We start from the raw sequence: 24,101 nt of genomic DNA on the forward strand, positions 1-24,101 counted from the left end.
TTTATTCATCACGTCACTTTTGACAGGGATTGATGGCAGCTAATTTATTTTATAGCGGAAATAGAAGTATAAGACCTTTTCAGAGCAACGTCCAATGTTTACTAAGCAAACACTGATTGACATGTCAAGTGCATATATGAGATAAAGTGGAGAAGATTTGTTTAAATAAGAGTCCAAAGGTTGTGTACTTAAGATAAGGAGAAAGTTGAACAATGGTTGGTAGCAGTTGAATGACAGAGCATAGTTTGATTTTGGTTTGTTTGAATAGCAAGCAAAGCCCTCCTACAGAACTTAATAGATTTCATTGTAACAGAGTAAGTCGTAATGATTACTTAAGAGATTAAGGTTTGTTTGCTTAAGATATGAGCGTATTGGTGGAGTATAAATTGAAGTGACACAGAAGTCTTAGAGAGAGAGAGAGAGGCAGAAGCAGACTTTGGAGATTTTGGGAGAACATCAGAAGTTTGGTTTCGAATAAGCGAGAGAAAGTAGTTGGTTTAGTGGGACTAAACTTTAAAAGAATTGTAATCGCAAGACCAGCTGGGATACTGTGAGCGTTTTTGGTTTAGTTGATTTTGGGAAAGTGAACCACGGATATTGGTAATACTATTTTAATTACTATTATAAATTGTCTTGAATTTGTCTTTTCCAATTCAAAGGCAAGTAATTCTCTTACCTTTGTAATCCATATAACTAGAATTGATATTACGAGCTCAATTGTGAATTAACTTGTTTCAAGGCAATCTAAGTTACAACAGCATACAAGAGTGGAAGAGGGGAATTAGCAGAGTAACAAAGTAACGCTTGCTTCACCAATTCAAAACCTTTGGTTTATTTTATTTGATCGATCTTCTGGGCGACAGAGTCCCCTCACTGTTGAGCCTAGTTAGAAATTCAGAAGACGACAGTATGTACGTTTTGTAAATTCGATAGACAACAGTATGTACTTATTGTTGATAATATCAGTTTCTGGTCAAATTAGTATATCATTAATCACTTTTAGATCTCTCCAGTCTTTTTATTCCTTTATTCTGAAAGACGAATTGAATTTCTTCAATTCGGTTCGAGCATTCTTTGAGGTTTGGCAGTTTTTTTTTTCATTTTATAGAAATTCTTTAAATCCTTATAAAACATCCTTCAATTCTTCAAAGCCCATTGATGCGGACTTTCTTCATTGGTTTCCGTCTGGGCGAACTACTGGCCGAGTTACTCATACCCTGGGCTACAAAATCCGACGGTTCTGGAGTCGGTGCTGGTGGCGGGTTCGTAACTGCCGGCTTGGATGCAATCTGAACCCTGATTCCCTCAGTGTACTTCAAAACGTCACCAGATTGGTCCAGACCAGAATCGAGAACCTCTCGAGATCCAAGTCCAGTCCTCGAAGTCGCCCGAGCACCATTCGGGATCCGGTTTAACGACCCTGCCGAGTCCCATTTCTCGGCTTCCGATGTTTCATTCGGCATTCGGTCCATTTGAGTCGAGCCTATCATTCGTTTATTCAACGAAGCGTCGGACCCCCTCGAAATCGGTCGAACGACCGGGAAAAGAGAGCCCGATTTGGGTCGGTTACTCAAAGCCGACGAAAGTTCTCTCGGATTTGCGGTGAGCTGGGCCCCAATTGCAGACGAGTTGAATGGCTCGTTCGGCTCGTTAGAGTCAATTATAACATTTATAACTTGGTTTTCATCGGCAGCTAGTGATTTTTGGGCAACTTTGTAATTTATGGGGAACACAATTGGAGTGTATTCGCGTGATGTTGGCATTGGTTCTCGTCGCAAAATAACAGCCAAAGATTGGCGGCGAGTTGCGCTCGTAATTGGTCGCCGGTTTTTCAGTCGTTCATTGAATCTAACTTCTTCAGATTCGACAGTTCTCTCGGCTTGCCGAGTTGCTTGCTGATAAACATCCAAGGTCGTCGGGTACCAATTAACGTAAGGCTTCGCAGTTTGAGCTCTACGAAGTCGTTCTTTGCTTGTCGACTCTGGCTGTTCTTGTCGCTGTTGTGACGTAACTGTTATAGGCGATGTCATAACCGTTTTCTTGCTTACGTAATCTCCTCTCATCATTGCGTAATCCGGTTCGCTTGCTGATGATTTGTCAAATTTTATTTCCATTTTAGGAATGTTCAATTCTTCGCTCGGTTCAGGGCTTGAGTTTAACCTCGCGTGAGCACTTTTAGCGCCTTGTCTGGTTTTGAAAGATTCCCTGTTTCTGCGTGAGGCTATCTCAACTAATTGTTCGGTTGTGTAGAGATTTCTATTTTGGTTAGGATTAATATTTTCGTTATAACCAGGTAAATTATAATCATATTTCGAGTCCAGTTGCGAAAATCGGTCAGACTCGCTCGGCGTGTAATCATTTGCATAAAAGAAAGCAGCCGCGTTTACATTTTGCAATCTGAAATTTTGTTTTAGCATGTCTAGATTTTCTTCTTCGAGAAACGTTCGAAATTTTAACTCATGACATTTCGGGTCCTGGTTTTCACCTTCATTCTCAGAACTTTGAGCATGTTTTTCTGGCATTGGTTTTGCCTCCTTGATGACAACATTTTGTTTACTAAGTTGGTCCTGCCAAGAAAGAGGAATTTCGGTCGGGACTTCTTTTGCGTAATCGGTGTCTGAAAGTTTTGAAAAAGTGTCGATGTCTTTAGTTTTACCCTCTCGGGCGTCAGTGGAACCTCTGCGAAATTCGTAAGGCTGACCATAAGCAGAGGAGGAGCGAACATAACCATTTCGGCCAACCAGAACTCGGCTTGATTTGTTGGTATTTGCAGCCGCTTGTTGTGCGATCACTTTCGAACACCTGAAACCAAACTTCTGCTCTGGATGTGGAAATTAAATATTTAAAATAGTTACTAAAATGAGACTACTAAACAATACTGGAACTCGACGTTATCAAAAAATTAATAGTGGGAGGGGGTAATTATTGTCTTTAATTGCAGAGCGAGGACATTTATAAAGTCAAGCCTAATTCTTTTCATAAGTCGAGCCAAAGTCTTTTCATGAACAAAATTGGGTCCGATGACAATTTTTTTCAGACTCGGGTTCCTTCAACGAACCAGTCGTTTATTGTCGAGATCATATATTTTTGAGCCAAAGTCAAAATCATTTTAGTTCAAGTCAAAGTTGAATGCGTCTTTAGTGAAGCGAAGTCTTTTTAATGCGCAATTTTTGCAAAGCATGACCATTTCAGACCTAATAAAGCTCGCGGACGTCCTTTCGGCAATTCGGTTGCCCTTACCATTATTACTGCAAGATAACTCTAGTATTAATTTGAAAAGCTCTGGCTCGTCGTCTTATGCTTTTTGGAAGATATTACGAGAAAATTTTTTCACCCAGACTGCCCATACTTTGTACTTCAGTACTGAATCAGCAAAAATGCCAGACCGCAAATCGATATTTTCCTAAGGTACTTATAAGGATGGTATTGAAATAAAAAAAAACATTTAATTTTTTTTCATTTTTCGTTTTTGGTCTGAATTTATTAAAAATGCCAAATAAAACTGCATCCTGCATTTAGCATGAATTAGGTCAACTGCTAACAAGAGTCGATTTAGATGGACTTACGATTTCCAGACCCAATAAAGAATCTGCACGGTGATTTCAAGACCTGTAATCTGAAGTAAAAAATATATAAAAATTCATTTCGAATCATAGAAGCGTTGGTGATTTTCTCAATCAGTTATGGAAGAAAAAAAATGTATTCATCCTAACAATGGCGCACGAAACTGAACTATCTTTATTGCCACTCGATTTCCAATAGTTCAGTTCTTAAAGAATGGTCAGCGACCATATAATTGTTGCTTTACGTAGAGTTTTGTAACATAGCTTCCTTGATTCTTACATAATTCTGATACAGAGCTGATGTAAAAGCGCAAAACATGTGAGACAACACAATTAAACCCCAAATACCCAAAACAAAAAACCCATGCCCAAAAACACCCAAAGTTCCAAAAACCCCACGTCGAAAATGCCCAATTCCAATATACCAAATGACAAAACACCCTATTTTTAATTCAATGGATATAATCTTACAATTGAAAAGCAAGCCCACAATTAAGTTCACAATGCTAAAATTAGTACGAAACAAATTTTTAGACACAAGTTATCCTAACAGTACATAAAATTATCAAACAATAATAGTAACATGAAATTTGTTGAGAGCTCAAAAAATTTTACTAAACATAGATCTCAAACATTAGCAAAATTACTTGGGCTACCTCTCAGCCGAACCAATTAACTTTAATCTTTGATGGGCATTAGAGTAACAAAAAGTAGAAACAAAGACTACTACGCAAGGGAAATGCTCAAAATGGAGCTCCTTTAAATGTAAAGTAACAACTGCCTTTGCAAATGGAAAGCAACAAGCAACTATTGTTAAGGATAAACGAGCACAATGAATCATAAAACTGTTCTCAAACAAGTGCAAAAAAGAGATCTCGGCTAAATTAAAGTGGTCGCAAGAAGAGAGCATAATACAGTCAAAAATATGATAATTGCCAGCAGTCTATAAAATCGTGTCTAATTTTGGAAAAACGACATGCTATAAATTAACTGCTAAAACAGCCAAAGGCGTCTGAAAGGGTTCAAGAGCCACCAATCAAAGACAAAAACTTCAAGGATATTGACATGGTTCAAGATTTTTGCCTTTATGTCACGGGAACAACTTACTGACAGCAAAAGAATGTTGTTATTGAATAAATGCTTTTAAGAGCTAAAGAGCTGAGAATCTTACAATAAGTTTTCTGTGTGAAATGGGTTCCCATACCCCATCTTCACGCATATCTTATAATGTCAGGTTTTTCCTCCGTTTTCTTCGGATTTTTTTTTTGATTTCCGACCAATTTGTAATTTCAGGTTTCATTTTTTGTCAAAACTTTTGAAATCATTCGATTACGAACCGCCGCCGTATTCTTTGTTGCATGCATTAACCGATTGATCCTAATGGCCATTGAATGTTTTGTGACATTCACAGCAATATTTATATTTATCCCTCAGGTGTACCACTTTAAATATTTCTGACCTACACGGCGGTTTGATCTAAAAAGCGCGTCAACCTAAAAGAGCGTTTAACCAAAAAGCGGCACTTGAATTGATAAATTTTTCTTCTCTTTCATTTATTGTGTCCATGTGTTATAAAAGCTACCGTCTTTTAGTCTGGCTTTGTTCGTGGTTTGCAAAATTAGGCTTAACCGATTCGACTTTGAACAAATAATTAGCAACCTATATCAAAGTTAGCATCGAAGTAATGATTGTTATTATTATCACAGTTTTTCATGTCAGTTTTTCCTAAGTTTTCTTTCCTAATTCTTTTATGCCGTCTATTGTCTGATAAATATAGGATCTAAATTCTGTTAAGCAGCCTATACCTTTTTATAAGATGTAATTAATGTGTGTTGAAAGGCTGTTGAACCGATTTTTAATATTTTCCACAACAAGTAAACTGTTGGCTAGATTTAGTAGGAGGAGAACGTATAAAAATCTAGCATTAAAATTGGATTTAATGAAACTTGAATTGAACCTTCAAACTAGAGCGCGGCCGTTTTAAGTTGACGTTTCTTACGAATTTTATGATTTTTTAAAATTTCGATATAAGTTTCTGAATAGTTTATGTACAGTTTGTTTCAACATGATATAGTCAGTCCCATAAAGTTACAACGCTATCGATCGTTTCAAAGGTCAAAGTTCAAATTTAAAACGTGCAAAAATCTAGCAAAACACTAGAATGCCCCGAACGTTCGCTTGCGTTGCAACTTTATGGGACTTACTATATCCTATGAGCATAATGTCTTCAGAGATTTTCTCATAAACGCACTGCTACGAGCTACTGCAGTCGCTACTCAGCTCTGGTCAGTAGACCGGCAGCCGGCTTCGAAGTCTGGCCAGAAGATTTCCAGTCGGCTGTTTCTGCTGACCCGAGAATTGGCAGTCGGAATGGGTTCTGGTAATTCTGAATTCGTGCTGTAAGCTTTATTTGCTATGGTTCAGTAATGTTTCATATTCAGTTTTGCTTAGCCAGCAATGAAAAACACAATGGGAACCAACTCCGGGGAGGCTCTTGCGGAGCTCGTCGAGGAAAGAACCGTATACTCCTTTTATCGGGCACAAAGAGCTAATTGAAGTTTCTTTTGAACTCAATGGCGGAATCATCTACTCTATATTCTCAGAAAGCACTCTGCTTATATGAAGTCCGAACAAAAAAAGCTTGAACCGTGTTAATTATAGGCAACAAAAGTGTGTAATAATGAATTACACACCAGCGGTAACGTCGGTGAATTTTTGATACCAGTAACAATATATGGTAATATGCTTGAGCTCAATAATTAAGGGTGAAATATTGTGATTGAAAAATTTGCATCAAAAAATTTTATCAATATGGCGAAAACTTAGTTCACAGCAATCTGTCAAAAACGCCCAATTGTCATTTCGGATCGGATCCCCCCCCCCCCCAACTTAGTGGCTGCTTATTATTTGCACCCCCCCCCCCCCCCCGACGCACTTTACATGATGATTTACTATGTAAAGGCACGTGCTCTGTAACTGGGGGTGCATAACGTACAATGGGGGGGGGGGGCACAAACGGAAAAGATCCGTCAATTCTTTTCTGAGATGACGATTAGTAACAATTTATACCTGCTGCTGGTGACGAACAGCTTCTGGGACTCTCGAGCGAACACTTTGACAGTATTGTCGTTAGCCTGTCCCAATCCACACACGGAGAAGTAGTTCAAGTCACTCTCGAATCCGATCCCATCTATGTTCTGGCCTCTCTTTATTATCATCCTTGGGGGAGGTCCTACAGTTCAAATCACTTATTGAAATTTATTTAGTTTATTATAATCAAATTAAATTATATTCCAAAACACTTGGAAACTAAAATATTTTAAATTTATTAATCGCAATCATTAGAAAATACTGTAGCAGTGAAACTACTGAATGTGCACCTTCAACCAATCAGAGACTGAGAAGAGACTATTCTCTTTTATATAGAGAGAACTGAACTAACTCTAGTCAGTCTGTTAGTTTAGATACACCATGTGTATACACTTGACTCCGGTGCTATACTGTATTACCACCGTATTCATAGAAGTTTATCTTCTGTGTCTTATTGAGTCCGTTAGTCTTAGAGATATAGGTATGCCTACTTCGCGCGCAGAAATAAGTCGCCCTAACTCTTTATACTTTAAGGCTGTAAAAGGAGCCCACATCGGGTCTGCCTTAATACAGTCAACCTTTACACTACCCCGTTGTTTAATAGAAAATGTTGGGCAGCCATCAGGAGAAAGAACAAATCGTTGACTTTTGTCCTAACCAACTCAACATCTCATCCCCATGGCAAATTTACCAATTTATTTGTGGTAATGATGATTTTTATGCATATTCACGACTAAATTTTAGCAGTGAACTTAAATTAATTTGCAGCAATCGATGCAAAATTTTCCATGAAAGCACGATTTGCAATTTTTACACAAAAAATTAGTATGTTTTACCATCGCACGATGAAAAATTCAAGAGTGTTTGTACTTTTGCATTTTTCAATTAGCATTTGTAATTAGCATTTTTTATATCGCTTATCTTACAAAATTGTCAAAAAATATCTGACCCGGGTGGGTAGTTATGGTCAAAGTGACTGACCTCTGTTCATGAATTTGTGAATGTCCTTCTGAGCACTTCTGACTTGCCTGCTGGCACTTAGAATTCTGGCAGCCTGTTTGACCTCTGTCTCTTCTCTTGCCAGTCTCTCCTTCTGTCTCAAAGATGACGATGATGCAGATGAAGTTAATGGAGGTCTGTTCTTGCGTGTTTTTGGCCTCTTCTGTTTAGACAAAATCTACAGTGATAAATTTTAAGCATTAATTAGGAATTTTTGCATAACTAGGAATTGAAAAAAAACAATTAAAACCAATAAATTTATTTATTTTCAATTTACTTGTTTAAAAAAATAATACTTAATAGGCAATGATAACGATAACTAAAAATTGCAATAAATTGAATCATGGTTTGAATTTTGAGCATTCTGTTTTATTGATTTTTGCTGAGATTTAGACAAAACGAGCTTTAGGACAACAATTGTTGACATTTGAGCATAATAATTGTAGTAAATTATTGCCAGAACAAATATATAAATTTATAAAATCTTACCTTTCGTGAAACAACTAACTGTCTCGCAGACGTATTACATATTTTTTCTGTTCTACACATTACATTCAGAATAACATTATACGCTGCTTTCTATGTTTTCAGTGTAATATTTGAAGCCACTCTTTAATTATTAATTAAATCTGCTGAGCCGTGTATTGGTTTCAGTTCTGATCTTGTATTCAAACAAATAATTTGGACATTAAACAGTAACAAAAGCTGCAATTAATGGCTTGTACAAATACCGCTAATCATTAAAAATAGTTTTTTACTAAAATAAATTTGTCATTATCCAAACTAATTCAATAACACGCTCTTCATCTTAAAGTCTTCTATAAACATTAGCGTATTATTTGTTCGATTATATATTACCTTCTGTATGTCTTTTAACTATAATTATAATTTGCTCTGAAAAAAAAACGCAAGACAAAAATCTCCCACCCACGAAAATAAACTCCCACTTGTTTGTTTAAGAGCTGCGCCTTCGGGCCATGACAATGTCTTAGCGGCCTGTAAGGTTTGATAATAGTTATCACAACTGTAGAATTTTAAATTTTAGCTACGGTTAATCGGGGGCATTAGCCTCTAAATTCCAACAAGTTTCAAACATAATTCCTATTTATTGTTTTTCTCTGACTTAGCCCTCTAGGCAACGTTAACTCTCTTAAAGACTTCTGCTCTAACAACTTTATAAAGAAAACGGGCACAATCCTAAACTTAGCAAAGTTAACTTACATCAGTTAATTGTAATATTTATGTCTGCTAAAAAATTACATCAAATTACATCAAAATCTAAGTAAGTACTCTCTGTCTTATTAACAGAAAGGAGATACTTTACTTAAAAATTTAAACTCGAAAATAACCTCTGAAAAGTACAAAAACCAAGCAGTACGTATTCTTCGCAAAGTAAATAATAGAGATATAATCAAGTCCGATTCCCTTTTATAAATTACTTTTGTGAGGGAAGACCCAGAAATTACATGGCTAAAACAGTTTCATTCCCTTTTTAGTAGTAGTAGCCTTTAGTTTGATCAAAGAAATCTAAGTTTCATTAATGTTCTGAATCCTTTCATTTTAGACAAAGTCAGAACTGCCATTAATTATCATGATCAATATTTGTTGAATAAAGCGATTATAAAGTCTTTACTTACTTAGCCATTATTCTTTCATTATAGTTCAAGTCAAAGTTTTCGCGATATAACCCATGGTTGGTACTTTTGCTATAATTTCTAAAGTTTTCTTAATTTTCTTGATTTCGATAACATGATTCTACAACATTTCTACAACAACCAAACAAATTGCCGAAACTAGCAACTAAAATTATTTTTTAAGAGGGTGAGCATGATAATGTGCAGCGAATTTCCCGTGGCAATCGAACCGCCTCCCGTATGCCTACCGTTTGAAAATCTGCCCAACCTGTTGTTTTCTCTGTTCCTCCGCAGCAGCCGTTGTTACTCGTTTCACACTCTCATTCACTTGCTTCATTTTATCCAGGTGATAATTGACTATTTTTGGAATTGAGTCATCTGGACCAATTGCAGCCCCCACCCCTCCACACGCCAGAAGTTCAATGTTGTGCACCCCATCAAACGTAAACCTTAAATAACCATTTTTTCTTGTAATCGAAAAAAGTTTGAAATTAAAAAATTTGATTTTGCACTGAAGTCAAATTTTAGATCAAACTGAACGCAGAACCAAGAATGATGACAAAAATCATAATATAACACTTGAAAGCTGCACGAAAAAGCACCAAATATCAACAAAAATAGTTAAGTGATTAAGTAATTATACCGCGAAGAGCCGCAAAAGAACAGGATCGAAGCACTTATTGCAAAATTGAAGTCCTTATCGGCGATACAATGACATATTTTTCTTCTTATCAATACAATTCTTCACAATTTTTCGTATTTTCAAAGATACGGGGACCAGTTGTTTTAGCTCATGTCATAGAGCATTGGATAAGAATCAAAATACCAGTTGAGGAAGTCCTCGAAGTTCTCCTGCCCTTTAAGTTTCTGCGTAATTGCTTACTAGTCTCTTCTTTTTACAAATTACAATTTTTTTTATTTTAATACTCAAAATGCAGCGGCCAGCCAAATTGCGATTCTCAAAGTTTCGATATTGTAGAAATATAAAAGATGAAAATTCGTGGAAAACAAACCCCATATAGATTAGTCAATTTCATTTTTTGAAAAGTGAAGCTAGTTCATCAAAGTTGAAATACACATGAATTCTCGCTGACTTAGAATCGCCAAAATAATTCAAATTCTTCAGAAATTTAGAAAATTAGACACTTACAGAGACAGTAGTCCTACAAAAATGACAAAAACCATCTTGGTCAATTCGTGGGTTTTCTGTCAACCATGTCGGTTAATGGGAACGCAGAGACAAATCTTGTAATCAAATAGTTAAATTAGAAATAATGGTTGACAACTGTGGCGATTAACACGAAATTCAGTCCATATTTATTACCCCAAATTACCGCACTTTTACATTCATGGTGATCACCTTTAATTTATAACTTCCTTGACTTCTTATGACATCCGATCTTAACTAGTTATTTACTCTGATAATTTACTTCTCTAAAAGATCAAGGGTCATCATATCACACATAACAATATGAAAAGTTAGGGACAAATCTAGTATAAATAGCACGTGTTAGCTCCTTGTTGCATTCACTCATTTCATAAATAACTAAGATGTAAATCAGCACGTGGATGAGGTACGTATATCTTTCCATACTTTAAACAATTAACATTATACTTTCAACACTCCTCCTATCATGTTAAGTGTTTGTTCTGAGAAGGACATCACGAAAAAGTGATACTTTGGTCCTCCCCAATGCTTTTGTAAGTGTGTCTGCCGGCATGCGATCGGTAGGTAAATAGTTTAGCTCTAATAGTCGACTTTCGACTAAATTCCGAACGAAGTGCACTTTTAATGAAAAGTGCTTTGTCTTTCCGTGATTCATCGAATTTTTACTAAGAGCAATACAAGCTTGATTGTCTACAAAGACGTTTTTCTGGCTGCTGGATTTCTAAATCTAATTCTCGTAATAGGTTAACTAAATGTACTGCTTCTTTACTGGCCTCTACTACGGCGTTAAGCTCAGCCTCAGCTGTTGAAGTAGATACACACTTTTGTAACTTGCTAGCCCAACTGATTGCACCTGAATTATTATTAAGTTTAAAACAAAAACCACTTGTACTTTTTCGATTGTCTATGTTTCCTGCCCAATCTGAGTCTGAAAATCCTGTTAACTCCAGTTTCTCACTTTTTCTAAAAATCATCTTCTCTGATTTTGTACCTTTTAGGTAACGTAAACACCCTTTTGCCGCATTCCAATGTCGCCTTCCAGGATTTTCAACAAACGAACTCAATAAATTGGCTGCGTGCGCAATATCTGGTCTACTTGTTAATGCCAAATAGTTCAAACATCCCACTATACCCCTATAATCACATGATTGCATTTCTCTATGCTCATTGCTGCCTATTTCTGGTGAATCTAATTTTGATAGTTTCAGGCTAACATCTAAAGCTGTTTCCAGTGTCTTTGATTCGCTCATGTTAAACTTCTCTAGTAATTTTTCTACATATGCTTCTTGGCTTAGCATAATTTCGTTTTGTGTTCGCTCAATTTTTATATTTAAGAACCAGCTAAGATCTCCATAACTGCTAATTTGAAATTGCTCACTAACTTTATTTTTAAATTTTTCACAAAAGTCTTCCTGCAATCCTAATATCACCATATCATCTACCCAAAGACACACTAATCCCTCTATACCATTTTCTCCTTTCTTTATGAAAAGACACTCATCTTGATAAGCCGGCGTGAAACCTAATTGGTTGAGAAAAGTTTTGATTGTTAAGTACCAATTTCTACCGGACTGTTTCAATCCATATAAACTTTTCCTCAGCTTACAAATTAATGGATTTCCTTGCTTGTCAAACTTTTCAAACCCTTCGGGTTGTTGCATAAAGATTTCTTCTTCGATGTCAGCGTTTAAATATGCTGTTTTGATATCCATTTGTTTTAACTTGGTGTTTTTATATACTGCGTAGCTTATCAGTACTCGAATTGTTGAGAGGCGTGTTGTTGGTGAGTAGGTTTCGTTGTAATCCCGACCTGGAACTTGGCTAAATCCTTTTGCTACGAATCTTGCCTTATACCTTGTTATCTCACCACTAGGACCAAACTTGAGAGCAAAGAGCCAGCGGCTACCAATGGGTTTATTTCCTTTGTTCTCTACCAGTTCCCAAACTTTATTTTCCACTAATGAGTTGTATTCTAACTTCATTTCCTCGTACCAGTTTTTATCCCTAATTGCTTCATCAATAGACTTAGGTAGCAATTCGTTGTTAACAATTTCACCAAGGAAAGCTACCGGGTTTAAATCTCTATCACCATCTGAATGATGCTTGTTGACTATCTCCTCCTTCTTTTCTTTGACTTCAATAAACATTTCGTTTTCGTTGAAAGTTACATTGCGAGATTTTCTAACCTTAAAGACCCCTTTGTCATTTGGAGTACCTACCAGATAAGTCTTACTATTGTCTGAAGACCCTAAGAATATTCCTTTTTGAGAAGTTCTATCAATCTTACCGCGAAAATTTTTTTCAACGTGAACGAAAGCTGAACAACCAAACACTTTGATAGATTCTAAGTTAGGTTTCTTCTTGTACATTGCCTCAAAAGGTGTCTTCTGAATACCTGAATGGAAACAAAAATTTTCAATCTCACTTGCCATGTTAAGCGCATATGGCCAATACTCTTTTTCTAAACCTGACTGCTCTAAAAGACATCTAGCCATTGGGGTTATTGTCCCCCAATTCCTCTCAACCTTTCCGTTTTCTTGTGGTGTATACGGTGCCGAGAACTCAAGCCTAACGCCTTTTCGTCTACATAATTGTTTTATGTCATTTGCCACATATTCCCCTGCACCGTCACAAACTAAGGTTTCTGGTTGTCCTATGTCTGCAAAGAACTGTTCAACTTTTTCAAAGGCCTCGTCCCTTGTCCTCAAAAAATAGTTTCTGATATCTGCTAAAACTATCCACGAACCCTATTGCATACCTATGACCATCAACCGCTTCCGGTTGGATGGGCCCTAATATGTCGGTATGAACAATTTCTAAGACTTCACTTGCTCTTGTTCCTGAGTCTCTTGGTACTGGAAGTTTCTTTGATTTATTTAGCTGACATATTTCACAGTTTGCTAAATCATGCTCGTTTACTTTTAGCCCCACTGCGTGATCTTTTAATTTGTATATGTCCTCAACATTGTTATGACTCAAACGTTTATGCCACAAACTAAGGGGATCTCCATTTGCTAAGTTGCACTGCTCACCGTAATCAATGTTGTGCCAGATAAATAAACTATCTCTTTCCTCGAAAGGGAAAACTGTTCCGTTCTTAGTCCGTATTTCTAAAGTCACACCAAAGACAACCTCATTGCCTGTTGCTCTAAGTTTTGACACTGATATCAGATTCTTTGTGTTGTTAGGAACAAGCAACGCATTATTTAATCTTATTTTTCGCGCTAAACCATTGGAATCCAAAACCCTAATTTCAACTGTTCCTTTCCCACTAATTGAACTTTTACTGCTGTTTGCATTAGTGATGGTACCAGAATACTCCTTGTCTATATCTATGAATAGACTTTCATCTCTAATCATATGAGTGGTAGCACCTGAGTCTAAAACTAGCTCATTTGCAAGGTTGTTTTCCGACGTTTGAAAGAAGGAAAAGATCTCTTCTTCTTCTTCTTCTTCTTCTTCTTCTTCTAAATTCTGCTCCTCAACTAAATTTTGCGTGCCCCTCTGGTTGGTTCTCCTGCTTTGACTTACAAACCTTTTCTCATATTTCTGTTGTTTTCTACAACATTTAGCTATATGTCCGTGCTCACCACACTTAAAACATTTCATTTGAGAAGCTTTGGTTTGTTCAGGAATCGTTTTCTTAAACCTACATTCTTTTGCGATATGTCCCATTTTCTGGCAGTTGAAACATTTCCGTTCCTTATTAAAGAATACGCTCTCTGTTTTGGTTTTTACATTTTCATTATCGAAGTTTATTAGGTCTCGTTTTATTTCCTCTAGAGTTTTCTCGTCTTTGCTGTATTTCACGAGTGTTGCGAAATTTTCATATTCCTTCGGGAGCCCTTTTAGAATTATTGAGACAAACATTTTTTCACTAATTCCTTCATTCACTAGTGTTAAGTTGTATTGCATATCATCTGCTCTGGTGAGATAATCTACTATACTCTCACTTGAAGTCTTCCTAAGGCTAGTTAATTGCGCTATCAATTTGTGTAGCTGGGGTCTCTCAAAACTTTTGAAGCGTTTACACAGTACATCCCAAGCTCTGGTGCCATCACCCTTATGTGGTCTAAGAAAAAGAACTGATGTTTTGTCTAAAGCCTGAACCAACTCGTACCACAATGTCTTCTTTTTCTCTTCCAATTCTTCCCTCCCCTTTTCTATAGCTTGCCTACGTTGCTCCTCCGAAGAATTATTTCTAACAGCTTGCACATAATCTAGATAGGTGGCTTCTCCACTAAGAACTTTACCAAGTTTTAAAGAGTGCATACGAGCCTCAAACTGTTCAGCAAAATACAAGAAATCATGTTCACGTCCGCTGAATACCAATCTTTCTAATTTTGAGCTCATTGTTAGGCCTGTCTTACTTTCGTTTATTTTCCGTTCGTCTCAAATTAACACTTTAGCTTTAATTGTTCCCTACTGAACCAAAGACTTATGATGCCCCAACTATGTCCTTTGTTTTTCTAAGCTAGTACTGCTCTAGATAAATATTCTTTTGTAAAAAGGGCCGGGCTGTGAAAAAAATCTTGTTCGGACTTAGATCAAAACTCCTTTCCTTTCTACGCGTGTATGAATCTGTTGCCTGTTGGTGGCTGTGTTATAGGGCGACGAAGTGGTGAGTCGTTATGTTTGTGTATCCAAAAAATGCTTTCTAGCACCAGGTTAGCACTTGTTTCAATATGGTAGCACTTGTTAAAAAAAACACTAAGCAAAAAGAGTTTGGTCGACTAAATTAATCTAGAAGTTGGTGTTCTGTTCGAGTTCTGTAATATCCTTGACAAAATCGAAAGCAGGACATTGACATTGAGCCAGGGTTTTTCTGCCGCGATTAAGCACGATGAGGATACCAACACCCTCCGAGGATAATGTACTCGAACCCTAATCCTAGTCCTAATTAAGAAATCTTTTTACCACCAACTTTTGTGTCTTTCGACCAAACTTGTATCTTACAGAAGCACAGCAAACACAATTGAAAATGAAACAGTTGTTTAAGCTGAGCTGTTCTCAGCTATACTAAGCAATCCTGGTTCCCCGACAGCTCTGTTATACAATTGAACCTCCGCGCTCCTTTTTGATTCCCCACAACAGCTCCACTCACTCTTCTTCACAAGCAGAATCCACTGCTTAGCTACACACACTTAGCACTCCACGATTGAAGTCCCCCGACCAGGTACACAAGCTTTCAACTCCACAATTGAAGTCCCCCAACCAGTCGCACAAGCTTTCAACTCCACAACTGAGGTCCCCAACCAGTTACACAAGCTTCTTACTCTTGCTTCTTCTGGTCTCACTTGGCCACTTCTTGACTACAAGGCTTGTCTCTCCTTGTCTTCTCTGTCTTCCTCCCCCAGTGATTTCAGCGATCCTCTTATGTAGCAAAGAGGCGCAGCAACAACGTTTTTCTATTTACGATGGGGGTTGATTACTTAACTTAGAAAGGCTCTGGGCCCATAACCTGTCGGTTAATGGGAACGCAGAGACAAATCTTGTAATCAAATAGTTAAATTAGAAATAATGGTTGACAACTGTGGCGATTAACACGAAATTCAGTCCATATTTATTACCCCAAATTACCGCACTTTTACATTCATGGTGATCACCTTCAATTTATAACTTCCTTGACTTCTTATGACATCCGATCTTAACTAGTTATTTACTCTGATAATTTACTTCTCTAAAAGATCAAGGGTCATCATATCACACATAACAATATGAAAAGTTAGGGACAAATCTAGTATAAATAGCACGTGTTAGCTCCTTGTTGCATTCACTCATTTCATAAATAACTAAGATGTAGATCAGCACGTGGATGAGGTACGTATATCTTTCCATACTTTAAACAATTAACATTATACTTTCAACTAACCATTTTTTAATCATTTCTTTGATCAAATTGTGATGACATGAAATAAAAATTGTTCTATTTCATCCAGCTTCCAAACAATTTACCGAGCTGTCAAAATTTGCTATTTCGTGTCGATTTTCGTGAGTATAAAGGAAAATGAAAATAGCATCACGTTGTCAATAAAGGGTTCACTCCATTTTTGCGGCCAATTGTAGAGAAATAACTTGGATATGTTTTCAATGTTAGTTGGAATGAAAACGAAATGGCCTAGTGAAAGCTTTTTCCCGTTTTTTCGCAAACGCCCGTTAAAAATTTATTTGTTCAACCAAAATTGCAAGAGATATAGATGGGCCTTTTTTCTCTTATATAATCTTTTTGAGTTATAAAATAAATGTGATGATTATCAATTCGTCGGAAGATGTTAGCAAAATCTAAATTTGCTGAAAATTTTTCCCCCGTGGTTGCAGGTTTTTAGTACAAGTAAACCATATCATTGCTCAAAGCTAACACAGCTATCACCAGTTTTAGAAATTGTTACAGAGCAACCTTTTACGGCGTCTGAAAACAGGCTTCTAGCCTAATTGACGTACGTGATGTACTCAAATGAACTTGTTATTATTATTATATTACAGTTGGGTCTTTACCTAGATTACCTTATTCGCTCACTATTGTGCAAGAATTTATCATCAACGATTTAGACCTAAAGTTTAACATAAACTACAACTTTTGATTTTCACCGGTTTTTTTTGAACAGTTGATTAAAAATTCAATCAAAAAGTTCAAATCTTTCTAAAATCGAGAAAAAATATTAACCATCCCTATTTGTGGCAATTTTTAGTTTATAGCTGTTCAATTATAGTCTGGCGATAACAGCAAATGACAGTCAATGGCCATTTTTTTCAAAACCAACACTGTTTCTGTCGTCCAATTAAATGTTAGAATTTTTACAATAGTCGCTAGCTCAAATATTTAGATGCTCTAAACGGCACAAAATGAGTACAAAATCTGTCCAATGATTCGAATACTCAGGCCCATTGTTGCAGCTCAAAAAATCCTGCAGTATTTAGCTAAGATTGTGCGAACTATTTATGCGTTTAGAATGTGTAATCTCAGTTCTCTTCAAATTTTCCAGCGCACACGAAAAACAAAATCTTAAATAATTAATATTTTAGAGCAAATTTATTGGTACCGCATGCTACAAAACGAGGTCTTGCAAAAAAGATATCAGGTTAATTAAAAGGAACTAAAAAATCTCCTTAGACTAAATAGTGTGTCAAATTTTACTCGAACAGATCTTTGTGTTCATTATCTGCTACATAAGCCGGCAAAAAGACGGACTCGGGGAAGCGTTCCATTTTATCAAAAGTTTTTTGTCCGGCCATCAAAAGTTTTTGTCCGGCCATATTTTTCCCCTTAATTATTAAAATATTTATCATCTCTTAGACTTCGTGATTGATGCGAAAACCAAATTTTTTCACTATTTGTTTGAAGCTACCCTGTTTCAAAGTGATAATACCAAAAATTCTTATATTCGACTTATCATTGTTCCGACCCCTCTTGAGGGGGGAGGAACTATATACTCAACTGGTTTTTTTTTTCAGACAAATTCGGCCGGTCAATATATTCATCGTAGAGAGTTGTGAGTGGTATCATTAAAAAGCCCATCCAGCTCAGAATATGAAATTAAAGATTTTTATTTGAATTTCGTTTTCTGGGAGGATTTATCGAGTTTTAAAATTTTGTGAATATTGAGATCGATTTGCGTTGTTTTTCTTCTTATTTTTCGGAAGTTTTATCGAAAATTTGAAAAATTTTTTTACAAATATATTAAAATTGTTAACGATAGTGTTATTGATTTAATATTCAAAGACAAAACAATTAATTACTGTTGATTATTTTGATTTAATGTTTTGGCTAACATTTTGGGTAAGTTTTTCAAGTTTCAGCGTTTTTCATCAAAAATTGCACAAAAAAAGCTTCTTTGGTCCGATTTGCTTAAATTTGATGGAGGTACACACACAAACATATCCGGCAGATTTCCGGAAAATAGCTGCGATAGACGCTTGTGGCGTTACATGAATTGAAACAACTATAGAAATAAAATAGAAAGGTCGACCACCAATACTTTAATAGACCACTAAACTTTTTTGGGTTAGCTTCGGACTGTCATTTTTATGAGACACATAAGCTCTATAAGGAGAAAGCCCTAATAGGACTTTTCAAAATTAGGATCTTTTCCGTTTGTGCCCCTTCAGCTTAGCTGACGCATATTATTTGCACCCCCCAGAAGCACGTGCAATATTTGGAGGGGGGCACAAACGGAAAAGATCCCAAAATTAATAATCGAAATCAAAAACTGAAGACTCTAATGTTCAAGAATTAGCGCACATATTTGGCACTACTTAGATGCACACTATTGACCTTTAATAAGTAAATGCTCATAAGATTTAAAGTGAGCTCAGAAATCACTTTTTAAAGTGAGGCAAATCATTGAAAAAGTCAATTCCAAGAAGTCACGCTAAGACGAAACAAAAATCTGTTAGACGAAGTAAAAAAACATAGCAGGACAAGTCTTGACGTACAATTCAAAGAATTTTCATTTACTAAACAGAAAACTAGACCAAGAACGGACTATGAATGGATTGGGAAAACCTTTTAAAAAAAAACCGATCCAAAAAATTGAAAAACTGTAAAATCAAAGTGAAATTGCCGCATTTGAACAAAAACCACTAGCGAGAAAGCGAATTTTTGTTCAAACACCGTTTTCTCACTCTACTTTAAATTTAGAGCGGAAAAATTTCACCCAGCAAAACCACTTGGTTTTTCGCTCCACTTCCTGTTTCGGCTCGGCCAAAATCACTACTCCAATTTGACTTCAAAAATCATGAAAATTTGTGAACAGATCTTAAAAAAAAGACAGCTCCCCAATACAATTCAAATTCTTTGAATTGTAAAAAGATATTAGGAGCTCTATAATAGCCGCCTAGAATTGAGGACGCGGCTATTAAAAACCACTAACATAATCCTTTTAAATTCCATGTGGCGAATACTACTTCCAATACCATTGAGAGTGCTCTGGAATCACCGTTCGGCCGTTTTTTGCTAACATATCTCGAATATTATCAAAAACGTAGCATTTACTTTTGATTTGTTTGCTAACAAATTCTCTATATCTATAACATTGGAAACAAATAAGTTGATTTTAGTGGATGAAGAGCAATAGCAATTCTAATTTTGGTTCAACCTTGGACTGTTACAATTCAGAAACAATTCATCTCACTGGTGATAGGTCCAATTGGCTTCCTAAGCAGTTCCAAATTAAAGTATTGTTTTTTACTCAAAATGTTGAATTCGTTTTGACTCTAAAAATTATTTGTTTTTTTAAATAAACAAAGAGTTTTTTGAACTTTAGAACTTTTCTCCTAATTTGGTCAATTTGTAGCTTAGTGTCAGCAAAGAATGGACAATCCTTCTTTCTACTGAATTAATATTTAATCTTTGTTGCGGTTTTAAGCGTTAAGTTAAAATTTTCTGGCCTTGATACTATCATATTTCACGAAATTTGCTGACTTTTAGGCATTTGCCCATTTTTCAACCCTGTTTCTCGGTTTCGAAGAAATCAAAATCCTTAATGGTACAGATTATGATTTCAACTTCTGCGACATCACTTTCTCGAAGAATTTAATTAAGTTTTATTAACTTTCGTCTTTAACTGTCGTTTTCACTTTGTCTTTTAGTCGTATGACTTTTCCTGTAGAACTACTGTCCTCACTGACTTTTATGGAGAAAAAAATTATATTCTGATTTGAGTAGATAGCTGATGGCTTTCTTGACTGTGAAAACAATTGTTTTTTAACTTCGAATTTTGGTTTTTTCGTCTATTTGTTGCCTCGTCTCGTTAATTAATGATGAAATATGAAATTATTGGCGGCAATAGAAAGCACGAGTGTACATAATCTAAAAATTTTTAAGGAATTCATTATGACAGTACTGGCTTCGACACGGATTTTCCGTAAAATATTTTTTGGTTTTTGTCTTTATTTGACGTTGCTTTTGTAAACGTAAGACATATTCGAATAGTTACAGATCTCAGGGGCTTCCTTTGGACTAATAAAGGAAATTTCTTAATTTTTCTAATTTTAGTTAACGATTTTCATGGCATTGAAAATAAATTTCGAAAAACAAAAAAAAATTTTAATTTTGCAACTTTTTGGGATTCTTGCTAATTTTTTACCTGCTTTCGTTAATGAGAGGTTACACACCACATTTCTGGTTTTCGCAAAAGGCGTAACCGAATATATTTTGAGGGGCAGAAAATAGCTTTACGGCTTCGTCAGCGTTTTCTCACTTTTTTGTTGTCTCTATTTGTTAGTCTTTTGTAACCGCAAGAAAAATTGAATAAAAACAGTACTTGAAATTTTGTGGTTTTCTATCTGTTTTCAGGTCGGAACTTTATGTGCGAACGCACATTACTGAGCATCCTTGTCTATTATATAATTTTATATGATTAGTAAGAATTTTATATAATGGAATTATCATGGCAGCGGAAAACAAAAATTTATCATTGCTGACTATGATCAGTGGATTGGAATTAAAGAACAGCCAATTTTGTAGAATTTATTAATTTCTTACATGTTTTCACTTACTGTCGGCTCATTTTGTAAAAAATATTTTCTCAAAGATTGAGACATGATTGTATACTGTAGAGTGACAGCAGAAACTGTGAAAAATCTTTGATTTCCAACGAATAAGCCACATAGTTTCAATGTTTGGTTACAGCCCAGCTCAGCAGAAAATTATGTGACCTATTTTTTCCGGAGCTTCGTGAACCCGGGGGGGGGGGGTAACTTGATATGTTAAACTCCCCTCAATCAAGTAGAGTAAAATTTTTGAGTTGAAGTTCAAAACTTTGCTTGATTTCCACCAAGATTCATTTCCTCGACCAGGAAGGAAAATATTTTAAAATTTTAAAAGCTGCATTGGTATCTTTTTGCAGTACCTGTTATTGAATGGGTTCTGGGCACTGTTGGGTCTATAAGCATCTTCCAGTCTTCTAAGGTGGTTCTGCTGTTTCCACTTCTGGTCCATGTCCTGTCCCAACTGGGCTACTCTTCCGGCACCAGCCAGGGTCCGGGTCAGGGTTGTCGTCATTGCAACACAAACTTCGATACCTCGATCACTTTGAAAGTTAGATTTGACAACGCTTTGGTCGGCTAAAAATTAGCACGATCGCGGGTAAACAAACGGTTTGTACACACTAATTAATTATGATATTACAAATACTAAAAAAAGGCAAGACTAGTCCCAGATATCATAACGAGGGTTCAAAAATATTAAAACTGGGGTCATAAACGGCACAAAAATGGCCATAAACCCAATTTACATAGAATGAAAATTAAAAGTTAGCAACCACGGATGGGTAAAAAAATCTCTGCATAAAGATTTCTTGCTAGAAGAATTTGGTTTGAATTGAATTTAAGATAAAGCGAAAAAAATAATCTCAAAGTAAAAAACAAATCTTGTTGAGTTGTAGCGTACAATTGACATGTGTATAATTATGCATATACACAAGAATGTGACTTTATGCGTAGATAGTTTTTATTTTTACTACAGCTAATCAAAAACTAAATGAAGTAAGTGACCATATCAATTGAACAAAAATCACAAATACTTTTTTCTCTCGTCTTTTGAGAGACTTTTTCTCTCGAATTTTTTCTCTCTGAATTTTTGAGAGCGTCAAAGCAGTGTACATTTTATGTTCGTTCATAACTTGAAGATAATCGAATCCGATTGGCCGGAACCCGCATTCATTACATACACGAGTAAGCAAAAAAAAAAGGAACACCGTACTTCTCCTAATATCTGTAAATGTTCCAGTCATAGTAAAATTTACAGAGATAGGCAGTATAGAGTATTGATAATTGGAACAGAGAAACTAAAAATTTATAATAACTAAAATATCAACCGAATAAAGAAGTCACTTGTATTGGCGGGGAGGGATGACAGTAACAAAAATTCAATACAAAACAGAAAGAAATTTAATTGAATTTAAAATGTTTCCAAGTAAATGAACCATGTTGGGTTTTCTTCGGGTCCTTCTTGTATTCATTAAGAAAAAACTGCTTACATTTCTTCTTTACAAAACTGTATGACATTGACAAATAATTTCTCGGGAAAGAATTGTGCTGCAGAATACCTCTTTTAATGATACTTTTTTCATGCAAATTGCATTTTGAAATTGTCTGGGTAAAATCTTTTTAAGTTCGCTCGTGTATATGAAAACTTGCGGTTGGTAATTTCAAAGCTGAGCATGAGAAGGCAGGCTTCTTTTTATTCATGATGCTATGACAGTAAGTGGCAGCCCTGTAATCAAAAAGCAGCGAAATAGGTAGTATACCAAGGTTCATTTTAAGATCTGAGGATGAGTCAAACTTTTGTCTTTGAAAACGAGATTTGATGGCCCAATTCAGCTGCTTTTCTAGTGTCGTTATCAGATTTTGATTGATGGTTGCAAGTAAAACAGAAGAATTTTGAACATGACTGAGAACAAAAGTGTTCAAAATAATTTTTTGTATACAGTGGGAATTATGTTCCTGAGTGCATATATGCATTTAATGCCCTGGCCATTTTTGACAGAAGAATTTTTACTTGTTTTTGATATTTGAGGTCTTTGTCAATATAAACACCGAGATATTTGATTTCAGCTTTCGAACTTATTAATTTGTCTCCAACTTTTAATGTCGTTTCGTCTTGAGGATTAGAGCTACCAAAAAAAATAAACTCTGTTTTATCCGGATTGATCTTGAGGTGATGTAATTTAAAAAATTGTATGCATTTTTCTATGGCCTTCTCAAGCTCGTCTTTGCATTTGAGAACTTCATAATGTGAGTTTAATAGGACTGTGTCATCTGCGTATTGTATTGTTACACTGCAAATGTTAAGGATTACACTGCAAATGTTAAGGATGTGAATTGGAAGTTGGCTAAACTGTCGGACTCTTGGGACCCCAAATTGGAAAAAAAATTTTAAAATGTTTGCTAACAATTCGACTGTATCTAACGACTGAATCTGGTTAAGAAGTCAGTAAAGCTGTTAGGCAGTGAATATATTGTATCAGTTTTAAAGAAAGTATTGAAAAAAAAATTTTGAGGAAAATTGGCAGCCGCAAAGAGTGAATTTTACTTCGAAACATTGAGCAAGTTTAGCATCAAAAAAAAGAACTCCTTTAGGCAATATCACAGCAAAGACGATCGAAAATTGTTTAGATTGCTCGTTGAAAATTATTAAGCAATCAGGATTTACTCCGAACTCATTACACTGCAAAAATAAATATACAATTTCCATTCAATCAAGAACATTTTCCCAAAACTTTGCTCAAGCCCAAAAATATTGGTGCGAAGCTTCTGTAAATGCTCAAATAATGGACTCCTGAAAAATTTTTTCCAGTTTTGAAAGTTTTTTTATCTGATTACCTTTGAATGCAATCTCAAGACTGGAAAATTAAAATCAAATATAGCCGTCATCTTGACGGAAAACAGCCGCCGTGAAGCCCTTGATGCACATCGGGATTGAAACAGAAAAAGAGAAAAAAAGAAGAGGCAAATTAAATTGACTGAAATTTTTTCTGTTTTTTAGTGTCACAAAATGATCTAATTTGGTATGCAGCTTCCGTTAGATTCTAAAGCTATAATTATTTCAACTTCTAAACTGAAAGCTAATGAGCTTAATACCGATATCAGCTAGCAAACACCCTCATGAACTTTGACAACCTAATTCTTATTGAGTTAATGACCGGG

At 35.8% G+C, this 24,101-nt stretch overlaps 1 protein-coding gene across 3 annotated transcripts; it reads right to left on the reverse strand.

Annotated features, from left to right (window-relative positions):
* Positions 1-907: 907 nt before the first annotated feature.
* On the reverse strand, positions 908-21,840 carry LOC142356097 (uncharacterized). Of its 3 annotated transcripts, none has more exons than XM_075408067.1 (5): positions 21,305-21,840; positions 9,555-9,735; positions 7,635-7,815; positions 6,633-6,795; positions 908-2,802 (listed from the first exon to the last, which is right to left on the reverse strand). In XM_075408067.1, exons 1-5 carry the CDS (start codon positions 21,454-21,456, stop codon positions 1,146-1,148), a joined length of 2,334 nt encoding a protein of 777 aa, XP_075264182.1. In that variant the 5' UTR covers positions 21,457-21,840; the 3' UTR covers positions 908-1,145. The 3 variants fall into 3 exon arrangements, with proteins under 3 accessions (XP_075264182.1, XP_075264181.1, XP_075264183.1); XM_075408066.1 differs by having other exon boundaries at positions 7,635-7,830; XM_075408068.1 differs by lacking the exons at positions 9,555-9,735; positions 21,305-21,840 and adding an exon at positions 8,142-8,220 and having other exon boundaries at positions 7,635-7,830.
* Between the last annotated feature and the right edge of the window lie 2,261 nt (positions 21,841-24,101).

This window comes from Convolutriloba macropyga, unplaced genomic scaffold (assembly GCF_964194025.1).
Source record: "Convolutriloba macropyga unplaced genomic scaffold, txConMacr16.3 SCAFFOLD_1074, whole genome shotgun sequence".
In the NCBI taxonomy this organism is placed as follows: Eukaryota; Metazoa; Xenacoelomorpha; order Acoela; family Convolutidae; genus Convolutriloba; species Convolutriloba macropyga.

Coding starts and splice junctions, on each gene's coding strand:
- LOC142356097 (XM_075408066.1), bottom strand. CDS start 21,456: ATGACGACAACCCTGACCCGGACCCTGGCTGGTGCCGGAAGAGTAGCC. Junction 9,736..21,304: donor CAGAACCCATTCAATAACAG/GTACTGCAAAAA, acceptor TGGTTATTTAAG/GTTTACGTTTGATGGGGTGC. Junction 2,803..6,632: donor CTGTTCGTCACCAGCAGCAG/GTATAAATTGTT, acceptor GTTTGGTTTCAG/GTGTTCGAAAGTGATCGCAC.